Raw genomic sequence first — 15,394 nt, forward strand, 5'->3', positions numbered from 1 at the left:
TCTTGACACACAGCTGGATTTTTTGTAGGAACAGCTATGGAAGACATTCTTTCCCTTGGCTACCAGGAAACTCTGAACTTAGTCTATTCCCCCTGCCTTTTAAATAAACATTATTTTTAGAAAAGTTGTAGGTTCAAGCAAAATTGAACAGAAAATACAGACAGTTCCTACATATTTCTCTTTCCTTCCCCCTGCCTCTCCATTATCAATATCCCCCATAGATTGGTACATTGATTACGGTGGGTGAACCACATTGACACATCGTCGCCCTGTGAAGTCCGTAGTTTACATTAGTGTTCATTCTTGATGTTGTGCCTTCTGTGGGTTTCGACAAATGAATAATACTATATATTTACCATTGTAGTCTCTCACTGGGTAGCTTCACCATCCTAAAAGTCCTCTATGCTCCGCCTGGAATTTTTGGAAAAATATTTCAAATCATTTAAATAAATGACTTACTACATCATAAGGAGTAAGCAATAGCAGTGATATAGACATAATGAGAGCAACATATTAATTTAGTTTACTTGAATTCAGTTTACCCATAGAGCTAAGTAACGGAGTGTTCCAATGATTTTACCATTTGTGAGTGAAATGGTGAGGCTGAGGTGTTCTTTCTGAAGTCTCCACAGCCTTGGGCTGGGGAAATCCTTTTGCATTTTCATCTCTCTTTTTGTTTTTAAGAGACAGAGTCTAACTCTGTCACCCAGGCTGTGTGATCACAGCTCACTGCTGCCCCGACCTCCTGGGCTCAAGTGATCCTCCTGCCTCAGCCTCCTGAATAACTGGGACCACAGGTGCATGCCTTGCTAACATTTTCATCTCATGACTTGAATACATACTTGAAAATTGCCCCTCTATTTGTCAGAGCCTGTAGCATCTTTTACATGTAATCTGGTGTTATATTTAAAATGCCTTTCATTTTCCAGGATTTTTTTTTTCTTTTCCACCTCGATAGTAGTTTTAAGAAAATATTTAATTTTTGTCTTGGGCATAATTGGCTTCATTTGAGCAATCAGAGGCATCTTTGACAACACACGGAAGTCGCTCCTCCTTTCATCAGCAGAGCTACACATTTCTCTGGTTATTAGATTACAAGATGGACTGTGTCATAAGTTCCTACGAATGCGTAGTTATATTTCTTAAAGATGAAATCTAGACCACAGGCTGACAGTTTTTACCTTCTTTTGATTAAAATTTTTGGAATTTAAAATTTGGAATATTTTTCAGTTTTCATTGGGTTGACATTCCAGGAAAGTCTAGGTACTAATGGATGGAGAGGGTGATGGGCATGGGCTCAGCTGACACCACTGTGGCCTTTCACTGTTTCTTACATGCTCACTTACGCTTGCTTGGTGGGGTTTAGAGTTAGGTTGGGCCCCCCAGCTCCTGGAGTTCTCCATGAATTACAGAAGCCTGGGTTATTCACTGGGGCAGGGCGGGCAGCCTGGACATAGTTGTTTCTGGAGCCCCCACCTGTGTAGTGTTAGCTGAGACACTACGTCTGGTCACTGGAGTTTGGATCCCTGGCTGTGTGGCCACTAGGGACTTCTGTCCCCTGATATCTGCTGACCACATGGACACCCCCTGTGGTCCCTGGTTCCTCCTGTCTGGACTGGTCTCTGGTTCCTTCCCTTCCTGTCTTATGTCCCTGGTACCCACTGATATTGGGGCTTCTGAAAACCCACCAGGGGCCAAGTTCTAGCCTTGTCATCTTGCTCATGAATTCTCCGGAGTGTGGCTTCTCCTCGCTGCTCTCTCTGACTGGCACATGGGGTGTCCCCCCTCACTTTAGTGTTGCAAAGAACCTGTGTGAACCTGCGTGAACCTGCATGAACCTGTGTGAACCTGCATGAACCTCTGTAAACATGTGTGAATCTGCGTGAACCCGTGTGAACCTTTGTGAACCTTTATGAAACTGTGTAAACCTGCGTGAACCTTTGTGAACCTGTGTGAACCTCTATGAACATGTGTGAACGTTTGTGAACCTGTGTGAACCTCTATGAACATGTGTGAACCTGCGTGAACCTGTGTGAACCTCTGTGAACATGTGTGAACCTGCGTGAACCTGTGTGAACCTCTGTGAACATGTGTGAACCTGCATGAACCTGTGTGAACCTTTGTGAACCTTTATGAACCTGTATGAACCCACGTGAACCTTTACGAACCTGTGTGAACCTGTGTGAACCCGCGTGAACCTTTATGAACCTGTGTGAACCCACGTGAACCTTTATGAACCTGTGTGAACCCACGTGAACCTTTGTGAACCTTTATGAACCTGTGTGAACCTTTATGAACCTGTGTGAACCCGTGTGAACCCATGTGAACCTGCGTGAACCTTTATGAACCTACGTGAACCTGTGTGAAGTGCTTCAGAGATACCCATAGGCGTTTGTTTTCCTCTGTGGGAAGATTTCAGGCCTGCAGCTGTTAATGTTGGGTTTCCAGGTCCTTTGAGTTCTCTGTCCCTTCTGCTGTCACAGTTGCCTAGCAGTTGCTGGTTTGCCTGGCTCCACTGCATGCCCTGGGGTGGGGATGTCCTGCTCATCTCTGGGTCCCAAGCACTGAGCACTGAGTCTTTGTGGCCTCTGTGCTCACTCCACAGGGGCCAGCCTTCCTAGACCTGCTCAGCTGGTGTGTGTCTGTATATTATAAGTAAGAACCTGGCTGGGCGCAGTGGCTCACCCCTGTAATCCCAGCACTGTGGGAAGTCAAGGTGGGCAGATCACGTGATTTTGGGTGTTTGAGACCAGCCTGGCCAACATGGTAAAACCCCCTATCTACAAAAAATAAAAAATATTAGCCAGGCATGGTGGTGCATGCCTGTAGTCCTAGCTATTCAGGAGGCTGAGGGAGAAGAGTCGCTCGAACCTGGGAGGTGGAGGTTGCAGTGAGCTAAGATTGTGTCACTGCACTCCAGCCTGGGGAACAGGGAGAGACTCTGTCCCAAAAAAAAAAAAAAAAAAAAAAAAAAAAGGCCATGTGCAGCGGCTCACACCTCTAATCCCAGAACTTTGGGAGGCCAAGGCAGGCGGATAACGAGGTCAGGAGTTCGAGACCAGCCTGGCCAGTATGGTGAAACCCTGTCTCTACTAAAGATACAAAAAATTAGTTGGGCGTGGTGGCACGTGCCTGTAATCCCAGCTACTCAGGCGGCTGAGGCAGGAGAATTGCTTGAACTGGGGAGGCGGAGGTTGCAGTGAGCCAAGATCACGCCAGGGTGACAGGGTGAGACTCCATCTCAAACAAAACAAAACAACAACAAAAAAGTAAGGACTTGATCATTCTGCTTGTGGAGTTTCCAGTTTCCTAGTAGAAACTCTTCTCTGAGACATTTAATTATGTGATCTGGCTATGTAAATTTTTGGCACAAAAAGTGAATATCTTAATGCAGTGGTTCTCAATCCTAACTGAATATGAGAAAAATCTTGCGAGCTATCAATAAAAATTCTTGGTCAGGTGCTGTGGTTCATGCCTGTAATCCTAGCACTTTGGGAGGCTGAGGAAGGCAGATCGCTTGAGATCAGGAGTTCAAGACCAGCCTGACAACATGGCGAAACCTCGTCTCTACTAAAAAATACAGAAGTAGCTGGGCGCTTGGTGGCTTGCACCTGTGGTCCCAGCTACTCAAGAGGCTGAGGTGGGGGGATCACCTGAGCCTAGGGAGGTCGAGACTGCAAATGAGCCACGATCGTGCCATTGTACTCCAGCCTGGGCTACAGAGTCAGATCCTGTCCCCACCAACTTCCCCCCCGCTCCCCCCCAAAAAAAGAAAAAAAGTCTTGCACAAGCCCCACTCCTGTCCAGGTAAACCAGAATCTCTACTTTAACCAAAATCACTTGTTTGTCACTATGGGCCACTCAGCGACTGGCAGTTTGCTGCCACCAGACCACCTTGCCCTCCCTACTCTGCCCCGCTGATCACGTGGTGGCATTCAGCACATCTGGGGAATTTCTTTTAATAGGACTTGCTTCTAACTTATTCAGTGTGTTGTCCAACCAGATGTTCTCTTTGTTACTAAGAAAGGATACTTGGTCGGGTGCAGTGGCTCACACCTGTAATCCCAGCACTTTGGGAGGCCAAAGTGGGTGGATTGCTTGAGTCCAGCAGTTGGAGACCAGCCTGGGCAATATGGTGAAACCCCATCTCTACCCTCCAAAAAAAAAAAAAATACAAAAATTAGCCGGTTGTGGTGGTACATGCTTGGGGTGGCCAAGGCAGGAGGATTGCCTGAGCTTGGGAGGTTGAGGTTGCTGTGAACCGTGATTGTACCACTGCACTTCAGCCTAGGCAACAGAGTGAGACACGCTCAAAAAAAAAAAAAAAAAAAAAAAAAAAGAAGGGATAGAAGGGATGCTTCCCACATCTGAGAAAGTTGATCAACATTTTGGTAATCGTATTCTACCTATTCGTATGCTACTTCAATTTCCACATGCAAATTTAATTTTGAGGCTTTCTTCAGAATGACTTCTGCATGTCTGTGTCAACAGAGTTCAGTTCCTTAAAATGAGAAAGTGTTCCTGGACCTTTAAGTCTACAGTTCTTAGTCTTCAGTTGAAAAGAATGTGTCACATTTCTGTCTTTTAACCTTTTTATAATGTAACCTTTTCTATCTTTTTCTAAAAGATAGAAAGTTGTAAAAATAATGGACATTTTATGGAAAAGTGTAGTTAAATAAATTATCCATAGTTTTACATAGCCAGGGTAGTACCTCATGTTTATTCTGATATGTTTGTTTCCAATTTTTTTTTTCTGTGTGTGGCATATGATTTTTGAATACAGTATCCCATCCTACCATGTATTTGTTTATTTAACTGATTGATTTTTTAATGTCTTTTTAGTCCCTTTTTTGCCATCTTAACCATTTTTAGGTGTGCAGTTCAGTAGTAAGTATGTTTGCATTGCATATACTTTTATCTTTCTAACAAACCTAGCGTTATCTTATGAACATGTCATTTTATTAAGTATTATTCAAAAATTCGACTTCTCAATGGCTGCAGCCTGTAGCCCTGTGATTCCAGCAGTCATTTGCTTTGTGCTCTGAGGGTATCTCAGCCTTGCGGTGTAGTAGCTACGCAGTGAGCATCCTGGGGCTTGAAGCATCCCACCTGTGCCTGTTTGCAGGACAGCCCCTGCAGCGGAGTTGCTGACTCGCAGGGTGTGGGGGTCCATTTGCCATGAGCAAGTTATCCTGATGCAGCCCTACCAGTGGGACTGAGCCATCAGCCCCTCTCCCTGCGAGATGTTTCTCACCTCCCGCCTTCTGCTCTCCTCCCTGTGCTGGCCCTGGGCCTCCGTCACTCTTGTCCCGACGCCACTGCCTTCTTCCTTCTCCTACCCTCTGTCTTCCAGCATCACGCGGTGCCGTCTGTCTACCCGGCCTCTCCCTCACACAGCTGTACTGACTTCAGCTGGACTCTGTCTTTTCACCATCCTCTTACCTGAATGTAGAGACCCTGGGCTGGCTGTTTGGGGGAGTTTTCTCCCCAAGTCCTTTATTTCCTCCTTTGGTGTCAGGGACATCTTGTCCAAACTGCAGGGAGCACTCCCTCTGCATGGGGCTGTGTGCGGAAGAGCAGTCAGGAGAGTCCCTGGGAAGCGCGATGAGCGGTGATGACTGGTGACGTCAAGGCCTTCTCCTTGAGGCTCAGGATGGGTGCGGGACTCAGAGCGTTTTCCACCTGTGGGTGCTCAGGCTCTGCTTGCGTTTCCCGCTTGTTTGCTGCCTTCCTGCACATGGTCCTGTGTTCCAGGGCTGGGCACTGGGGATGTGGCAAGGGAGTCCCATGGTCAGCTGGTGAGATGAGTCCCATGGCAGAGAGGAGCTCTGCAGGCACCCAGCAAGGCCACCCAGGACCAGCTGGCATGTGAGGACGGGCCTGCTTCGGTCAGACTCCCTTGGTTCTGGCTCATCGTGGGCTGCTGCCCAAATGAGTTTATTGAAGGATGCTGAACTGGTGGTCTCAGGCATCTTGGAAAAAGGTTAAAAGGTGGGTGCTGCAGTCAGTTGTGTGTGGGTCAGTCACCCCCAAGAGTGCTGGAAGCTGGGAAACGCTTACCCCAGGCCAGGTGAGGGCTCGTGTCCAGACCATGCATCTTCTGAGCAGCTGTCATTTGATGTTCCAAGTTATTTGGGATTCTTTGACCTGTATCTGCAAACACAGCCGTGGGCTCTTGGCTCTTTGAGTCCCCTTGGTTGAGTGGAGTGAGTGTGGGTGTCGTCCCTTAGGGCACACTGCTGAGGCCCCTTGGGCTTCACCAGACCAAGCAGGGGATGAGGATGCTGCTTTTTTTGGTTCTATGCATCCCTCCCTGTTTTTGGAGGGTGGTGATGGTGATGGTAGAGAGGAAAATTTTCAATATATGATTACTTATATGTTGGACAAAGTATATTTAGACTGATCCTCTTACCTGAACATAGAGCTGGGCTACAGAGAGACCCTTCTGGGGAAGGATCTTGTGCAAAGAAAATAAACAAGGCATCTTCTTCTCTTTTCTTAAGTCCAGTGTGGCGGTTGAGCAGTAGCAGAGACAGGGAAAGTGACCCGGGCCATCTGGGGTTATTCCTGGATTTTCTTGTTCTGTCATGACCAAGGGCAAAAGGAATTGTTTGAAAGGTAGACAGTGTGTCTGGGTTTACCCCTGAATGTAATCAGGGAATGTCTTTTAACACAAGAACACTGCAAAGGATATTAGCCTTTCTTGTGACGTTAGCAGGCCTGGACCTCCCGGGGGGTGTGTTTGTGAAGGCAGTTTAATAGGATTGAAAGAGCTTGGGTCTTGGAGACTTTCTAGCTGTAGACTTTGAGCATGCTTGTTCATGCCTGTCTTTGAGCCTCAGTTTCTTGTCAGTATGGTAGGTGACTCTGAGGATTTGCCTTGAAGTGTCTTCTTAAAAGAGCATCAACAGATACCAGCATGTGGTGGGTGCTTGGTAAATGGTAGCTACTTGTTTGCCTAATTGTTTGGGGGAATGCAAAAACGTGAGGCTTCAGAACAGTGCTGGCCAGCGTGGTAACCACTTGTCACATGTGACTAGTTAAATTTAAATTAAATGAATGAAATAAAAGTAAATTTTCAGTTCCTCCATCACGCTTTCTACATTTTCTTCTTTTGTTTTGTGGCAGGGTCTCACTCTGTCACTCAGGCTGGAGGGCAGTGGTGTGAATTCTGCTCACTGCAACCTCCACCTCCTGGGCCCAAGCAAGTCTCCCATCTCAGTCTCCTGTGTAGCTGGGACTACAGGCGCACACCACCACATCTGGATAATTTTTGTATTTTTTGTAGAGATGGGGTTTTGTCATGTTGCCCAGGCTGGTCTCGAACTCCTGGGCTCAAGCAATCTGCCCGCCTTGGTCTCCCAAAGTGCTGGGATTACAGGTGTGAGCCACTGCGCCTGGCCTATGCTTTCACATTTTCATTGCTTGTTGTTATGGAACATTTTCTATCATTACAGAAAGTTCTGTTGGACAGGGCAGCTCTAGGGTGACAGTTGGATAATAGGCAAAGGAAATTATTAAATGGAACTCTGCCATTTGAGCCCCAGTTCCATTTGGGCCAGCATTTTCTGATAACTTAATTTGTCTTTCAAGCAGGGAAATAATTTAGACTTGGCTATGAGAAAACAGCTTTTGCTGTTGTTTGCCAGAAGATATTCTGATGTTCCTTTGTTTGTTTGTTTGTGTTCTGTGATTATAGCATTTAAGCCAAAACAATCTCTGTTCTCTTTTTGTCTCCAGTGATGGATGTAACAGATATAATAAATGGAAAAGTAGACGATGAAGATAAGCAGCATTTCATTCCCTTTCAGCCGTAAGTATGGAGGAATTCAAGTACTTAGCCAGATATAATGTGGAAAACGTAGGCTTGTAATAATTATCTTTATAATTAAATGGATAAACATAACTAAGGATTGATTATTTTATAATTATGAAAAACCTCTTTAGTCACTGCTGTAGTACATGGAATTTTTTGTAGCCATAAGAATCCTGGGTCAAAGTTTGTTTATGGTCCTGGAAGTAGGAGATTTTACTTGTAATCACTGAATTGCCTTATATAGAAGGCACAGAGTTACAACTCTGCTCTGAGCCTGAATGTTTCTTTACATAATTGATTTATTCTAGTAGCTATTTGTATTTTCAAAGCACAATACTTCCAAATTCATCATAGGAGGTTGCTGTTTTTAAAATAGAAAACCAAACAAAATTATGATGAATTATTTTAAAGCGAGAAATAATGCTTTAAAGCATATAATCACACTGCTGATTTTTGTGTCTGGGTTTTTGCTTAGAGTGCAGCCTATCTGTGTTCGTTTTTAGGCTTTCTCTAGTTCTGACCTGAAGTCTTTAAAGAGGCACAGAAGCTGAGAAAAAGCTCTTGGAGGAGATTCATTCAATTGATTATCTGATTTGTGGGTAGAACCCAGGGAACTGGTGGGAAGAATTGGCGTTTATTTCCCTCGTGTGGAAGCAAGAGTGTACCCAGATGATGGTCGTTGGCCACTTAAGAGCACTCCTACTCCTCACAGAGGAGGAGAGAAAAAGGAATCCAGATGGTTGAGGTTAATTGTGAGAGACAGCTTCCTCCTGGGTGTGGGATTGGGGGGTGATGTTAGGGGAGAAGGCGTGGTAGGGGAAGTGGAAGCCACCTGCCATAGTGCTCTGCCGTTTCACTTTTCCCTCATTTTTATTCTTAATCGACTTCAGACTTGAAACACATTTTTAGATTTTAGAAATTTTATGGTTTTTAGCTGTTGGCTAAAGGGTTTAGGAGGCGGGTAGTAATTGAGTGACTGAAGGAGCCCTTTCCTTGGGGGCCCGGAGATGTGAGGTTGGCTTCCCTCTGCCCCACGCATCCTTGGTGACGGACCACCGCACTCAACCCCACCCGACTCCTCTGGGTCTTGAGTGCCACTGGCTAAGACAAGAAGAGTATGGCTTTCCTTGCAGGCGGGCGATCTGGTCACATAGCACCCTAAGGCTTTTTGTACAGCTCGGTAGGAGATTTTGCTATCTTCTTGACATAAGAATAACAGCAAACCCTGCGTTACTGAGCTGGGAGTCAGGGTTAAGTTATATGTATCTCACCATGCACAACTAGAGGCAAAGGTCTCTTTGTGGCTTAAATGCTTTAGGTTTACTCTCCTGTCCAATATGGTAACCATTAGCTCCATGTGGCTATTTAAAATACTTAAAATGAGCTGGGCGCAGTGGCTCATGCCTGTAATCCCAGCACTTTGGGAGGCCGAGGCAGGAGGATCACCTGAGGTCAGGAGTTCGAGACCAGCCTGGCCAACATGACGAAACCCCATAACTACTAAAAATACAAAAATTAGCCGGGCGTGGCGGCAGGCGCCTGTAATCCCAGCTACTTGGGAGGCTGAGGCAGGAGAATCGCTTGAACCCGGGAGGCAGAGGTTGCAATGAGCCGAGATCATGCCACTGCACTCCAGCCTGGCGACAGAGGGAGATTCTGTCTCAATAATAATAATAATAGTAATTAGAATGAAGTAGCATTAAACATTTAGTTCTTCAGTCACATTGGTCCTGTTTCAAGTGTTCGGCAGCAGGGGAGGTCAGTGGCACCGTCCTGGGCAGCACATACATAGCACATCTCCAGCACTGCAGAAAGCTCTGCTGGATAATAATGTTTTGTAGTCCCACCCAGTGAGGAGAGTTTATAAAAGAAACACAGTGCTGCAGAATCTGGAAGTTTCCGTAGCAAACAAGGGGAACAGTATCGTGGAACTTGGGCAGATATTGAGGTCATAAATAAAATACACCTTTGTAAAATTATAAGATTAAATTGCCTCATTCTCTCATGAGAAATAATGCAGCCCCCTGCTGTTTTGAATGCTGTATTATATATTAGACCTCAGAGGTTCTTGATGCCCAGATGTACCACTAAGTTGAAATTACCTGTTGCCTGCTAGTGTCCTCTGTGAAAAGTCAAAAACAAAAACAAACAAATCCAACTTGAGGGATTGTTTGAATCCCTCAAACATAACATTTTCACAGAACATGTTATGAGTTGTTTGAGATTGCCTGTGCTTTGCTGCCATCTTTTTCTGTCTTGTAGTGGAATGTCCACTTCAAAAATATATTATTCCATGTGTAACTCTTATGTAATTTGTGACTCCATGCTCCATTAAAGGAAGACTAATAGACAGATGAATATTTGAAGTGTTAGAAACAAAAGAACAGCATGATTTTTAATAGCAAAATAAGCAATGAAACCAGTTCTTTGGGAAATGTCATGCTAATGAAACCATTTTTTGCTCCATTAAAACTGATTTATTATCTCACAGGGTTGGTTTTAGAGAAGGAAACACATTGCACATCTCCCTCCCTCCCTGTCTTTTTTAACTTGGTGAAGTAAATGACAACAGTCTTCAGTTCCCTCAAGTCATGTGGCTCAAGTGATGGATAGCACTGTTCTTGTTCCCAGGATTGATTTTAAACATAATGGCCGTGCTGTCTATTTTCTTGCTCATTTCATAGTGCACTTTGCTGTGCTACATGCTATTTCTATTTGGGCATATGCTACCTGTAGCCGGTCTCTCGTACAGCACAGCATCTGTCACAGGCTGCTGGTTCATGGGCCCTGAAAACATGGGTGTTCTGTGTTCAGAACGGCACCACCCATGGGAATAGGTAGTAGTGTTCTCCAAACATGGTGCCATTCTTCTCACATGTAGTCATTTTAGGGCCTGTTGTGTACATAGTCCAAGAGGGTAGAGTAGAAAGCCTTTGCAAGCAGTTAGGTTCCAGGAATTTTTTTTTTTAATCTCGATTTTGCTTTTCCCTTTAGATCAACCTGCCCCTTGACCTATGCTATGTTCAGAATTATTGAAATTGGAGGAATGGCCATAAACATTCTTTGGGATTAAATGCCTTTCAACCACGTGGCTTTCAGACAAGCTCCTTTTTTTAAACACAAGTGTCTGATGGAGACGCAGTGGAGGCCTGGTGCACGTTTATTCCTGGGGGAGAGGGTTGCCCTCATTTGCTCTGTTCCCTCTCGTGGTTCAGCATTTTCCTGATCAGTGCTTTTCCCTGTTTCTCTTGTCACCTCTCCCATCCTTTGTCGTGCGTTGACTCATGATGCCTCCCCCTCGCACTCGGTGACGATGATCTCTTATGTTCCCTTGTTACCGTGACCCATGGGTCTCTGTGCCCCGTTGTCTCCTGTGGTCTTGGTCGTCCCGTGCCCTCCAGGCTCGCGTTGGACGACGCCATTCGACACAAGCCGCTGAACATGTCATCCCGTTTTTCACCCAGGGTGGCAGGGGAGAATGACTTCCTTCAGACTGTTATAAACAAAGTCATCGCTGCCAAAGAAGTCAACCACAAGGGTCAGGGTACGTATTTTCCTATTTTGTTTCTATCAGTGTGTATTTGCATGCGTTGGGACAGTGCTCTCTGGGTTGGTTTTAGTTTGATGTTGATCATGATGGTGGTGATGATGATGGGGAGGATAGTGATCGTGGTGGAGAATGTGTGTTACAGTTGCCCCCATGTACAGTGCATGACTGTTTTCTTCCCCATCACCCTTGTGAACACAGCTGAAAGCCCACTCCTGGATAGAGAGTGGGGTCGGATTAGATGTTTAGAGGAACATGCAGGCGGTAGGCGTAACTCCCTCTGCTCATGTTGTGTGCTAATCACTGCCTGTTTTGGGTCTCCCCTGCTGGTCTCCCTAAGAAGGTGATTTCATTTGTGCAGACTTGCTCCCCTGAGTTAGGTCATTTAAGTGATTTCTCCTCCCCTACACTCCGCCTCACACTCACCGTTTTTAATCCTGCACTGACACGTTTCCGAGCAGCTGACCTGCTGCTGGCAGAAGGAATGAATCAATCACCTCGGGCCGGTGACAGTTGGCGCTTGGCTGGCCAGGAGGGCTGCCAGGAAACAACTGTGACCGAGGCCCCGCCTCCAGCCCAAGGGGAAGTCACCTTCAGAACTTGACCGTCTCACTCCCTGATCTATACAGACTGCCCGTAAATGCGGTAGAGCTTCGGTGAACAGACCTGCTTCATCGTCCAGCTACCTTATGTCACTAGACTTTTACAAAACAATTATATTGATTCATTTCCCACTATTCTAAAGGAGAATGTGAACTGAGCCTGAAGAATGTTATAGAGAATGAGCCTTCCTAGGGCTCTGCAGGGACCTCCAGCTTTCTTCTGGTGTGAACTACCCCGCTGTCTGGCAAACAGTAGCAGGACAAAAACCCCAACCCAGAACGTCAATGAGATGTGGCCTCTGCAGACAGAGCAATTTCCAGCTGACCCAGGACCCATCTTCTCCTAAATTAACAGCCCTCCCAATTTACACTTTAATTGAAAACCACAGGGAGGTCCAATTAGGGCTGTTTAGATTGGAGTCACTCTCAGGCTAGGAGTGCCAGTGCAAAGGTTGCCAGCCGATCCTAAAGTGCTTCGAGCTGGGACTGCCCTCGGATCTCCAGTTTCTTTTGCAGTCATCAGAGTTTTGATAAACTTTTATTAGAGTCGTTCAGGGAAAGTGGAGTTTGGTGTCAGGCCAGCAGGAAATCACTGGGAAAGAGGACCAGAAGCCTGGCTCTGCCAGGCTCACTAGTGTGTGGCCAAGATCTTTGAAGCTGGTGAACCTTGGGCTCATGCCCGAGGGTCCAGTTCCTTGAACTTCTGGGAGGAGTGGGCATTTTCAAGTCACAGTGAAAACCGAGGGAGAAGAACAGTGATAGTTTTGTCAAGGGGATCACGGGTGACTTCCTGAATCAGAATGGCCTTAGGCAACATGACTAGTGCTTGTTTTCCTTGAACCTGAATTTTCTCCAGGGCACAATGGTGGGTGGAATTCAGGTCAGAGGTGAGCGATGTGGCCAGTGAGGGCAGCCGCACAGATCCGCCGCCGGGACTTCAGGGCGCTGCCCACCGGAGCTCATTTTATCACCAGCAGCCCAGGCTTAACCTGATCCTTGCTTGTCTGTCAAGTGACTGTTAGCGGTCCCAGGAGTGGAAGGGACATGGAGGAGATACTCATCTTCAGAGAGAACCACTGGGTTTTTTCATGCCTCTGTCCACATGCGCCTCCTGTCTCTTGAGCTCACCCTTGGCCTTGGCCAGTTTTTGGTTTATGCCAACATATTTCCTCTTCACAATAGACAAAATCCTGAATATTTAATCCAAATTATTCTGATCCCTGAACCCAGAGGTGTGGGACATTTTATGTGGACAGTGAATTCATGAAGACTCCAGACAGCTGGTTCTGTTGTTTGAGATAGAATGTATGCTAATCCTCTTTGTTTTTAGTTATTCTGGTTAAGCAAATGTCAACCCCAAATGCACTTTTTTCTCCTGTGAGAAAAGCATTTAAAACACAGGGTAATCAGGAACATTTAATTTCCATTTTTAAAGTGTGTGGTAATAAATTTAATTGTTTCACTAGTGCATTAGTTTATGTGTTAAGATATTTGAGCAGGCTGGCGTTTCTGAGAAAGGTGTTTGAAACGCAGGATTTCTAATATTAAGTGTTAAGTGTTCCATCCTCATGTCTTAACCTTTGACCTCTAAATAATGACTTCACCACATCCTGCAATCCTTCAAAGAAGCATCTTTCTGTAAGATTTATTTTGTGGACATTCATTCTCCAGGGAGGCTTTTGGACTCAAACTCCTGATATTTGAGAAACTCTTAGCTGCATCCTGGTGTCCCAGGGAAGACCAGCTCCCTGTCAGCCAATGTGCCAGTTCCTCAGGCTCTTCCATCAGGGTCTGGGCTTTGGTTTGCTCTCCCGGAGGCCAGGGCCAGGGGTTAGGGTAAGGAAGTGCCTGGCCCTTTGCACATCTGTCTGCTTACCTATTCTGCAGGTCTGGAGCTGCTGTTAGCTCAGGGTGCTTTTGTGTGAATTAGAGAAAGGGGCCCCATCAACCGGGTGAGTAGGGAGATGCAGCCAGCGCCAGGGCCTGTGGCTCTGTGAGCGAGTGGAGGCAGGGTTTAGCTCCCACTTGCTTTTTGTCGTCACTTGTCTAGTGAAATGCACATTCTGGGCAGTGGTACATGTGCTCCTGTCTGGGTGCCATCCCCGATACCTCTTTGGGGACCGCTTTCTATTGGTGGTTCATCCTTCCTTCAAACTCTCCCTCCCATGATCTGGAATTTCATATCTTAGAAAGAAAGGAAAAAGAAAAAATTATATTTAAAAAAAAAAAAAAGGAAAAAAAAGAAACACCAAGAAGCAGTCCTACCCTGAGTAATACATCCGTCTCTGTCTATGTGGCCTCTCTTTCTGGTCTTTGTCTCCCATTCATCTTCGCCCTTCTGCCTCCCAGCGTCGGCCCTCTCCCTGAGTGCCCCTGTCCCCTCTGTCCCGGTCTCCCACCAGGAGCCCTCTGGCTGCATGGGCACCATCCCGTCCCAGTTTCCCATTCTGACGTCTCTGTCCCCTTGTGAGCTCTCAAAGTGGGCCCTTCTCCTGCCTCTTTTCGGGACTCTTCTTTCCTTCCCCACTCTGGGTGCTTGCCCTTCAGGCAGCTCTGCCTAGAGTGGGTCTTCCTGTTCCAAGGAATGGTACCCCCGGGACTTGCTAGTGGTTGTGCCTGCAAGGGGCACCGTCTCTGTAAGCTGCGCCTCCTCCTACCCCAACTCCCCGTGGTTCTGCTGATTTGATCGTCATGCTGGTCCCCTTTCCCACCCTCCAGAGTGGCGTTCACGTCCTGCCAGCCAGCTAGGATCATGCGGTGGCCTCCCTGCTGCGATTCCATCCCCACTGTGCTCTGTTCTCCTGCCTACACATTCCGTGTAGCCACAGGGTGTCAGGTCAGAGCCTGACTCTTGTTCCTGAGTCCCCCTCTGGGTGCCCCCCATCCTTCAGATAGACCACAGTCCCTGCCACCCCAGCCTCCCCACTGTCTTACCACAGCATCTGAGGGCTCCACCTCCCCTGGGTGAGGACAGGCCTCAGTTCCCTCGCTTCCTGCAGGTCTCAGCCCTGAAGTCCCTTCCTCTGTGACCCTTGAGACTGTGGTCCCAGGATGCCTTGCAGTGTGCTCAGGACTTCTCCCATGAGAACTTCACAGTTGCATATTTTTCTAAGAGACCGTGGAGTTAGTGTTTGACCGTCAGCAATGGACGCTAAACCCCTGTCAGGGGAGGTCGTGAGGGTCTGCCCTATGTCTCCAGTAGGTTGAGTGCCCAGTATTTGCCTGGCACATAGTAGGTGCTCAGTAGGTACTTTTAAATAAATTAGAGGGACTGACTAGATAGCAAGAGGAAAGGGGGTTTCACCAGCTGGCAAAGAACACAACATCATCATTGACTTTTGACTTCTCAGCTCCAGCTAATAGAGATCTGTGCAAAGGAGAATGCCGTTTCCAGGATAGCGGATACAGGAATGGGCAGCCAGAGGACAG

At 46.6% G+C, this 15,394-nt stretch overlaps 1 protein-coding gene and 1 long non-coding RNA gene across 5 annotated transcripts in view; one reads left to right on the forward strand and one right to left on the reverse strand.

Annotated features, from left to right (window-relative positions):
• Positions 1–15,394, forward strand: part of DOCK1 (dedicator of cytokinesis 1) — a 547,152-nt gene that overhangs the window by 93,633 nt on the left and 438,125 nt on the right. For 2 of the 4 annotated variants that reach the window (XM_024253415.3, XM_054523054.2), the window contains exons 11-12: positions 7,741–7,813; positions 11,218–11,360. In XM_024253415.3, coding sequence (XP_024109183.1) covers positions 7,741–7,813; positions 11,218–11,360 — 216 coding nt within the window. The remainder of the gene's footprint in view (positions 1–7,740; positions 7,814–11,217; positions 11,361–15,394) is intronic. The other 2 variants (XM_024253416.3, XM_054523055.2) reach the window with 1 other exon arrangement.
• LOC129048390 (uncharacterized) overlaps positions 11,235–15,394 on the reverse strand; it is a 14,773-nt gene continuing 10,613 nt past the window's right edge. Inside the window, exons 2-3 of the long non-coding RNA XR_008510708.2 lie at positions 14,900–15,073; positions 11,235–14,149 (exon numbers count right to left, since the gene is read on the reverse strand). This is a non-coding gene — a long non-coding RNA (uncharacterized LOC129048390). The remainder of the gene's footprint in view (positions 14,150–14,899; positions 15,074–15,394) is intronic.

The sequence above is a fragment of the Pongo abelii genome, chromosome 8 (genome assembly GCF_028885655.2).
Source record: "Pongo abelii isolate AG06213 chromosome 8, NHGRI_mPonAbe1-v2.0_pri, whole genome shotgun sequence".
Taxonomy (NCBI): Eukaryota; Metazoa; Chordata; class Mammalia; order Primates; family Hominidae; genus Pongo; species Pongo abelii.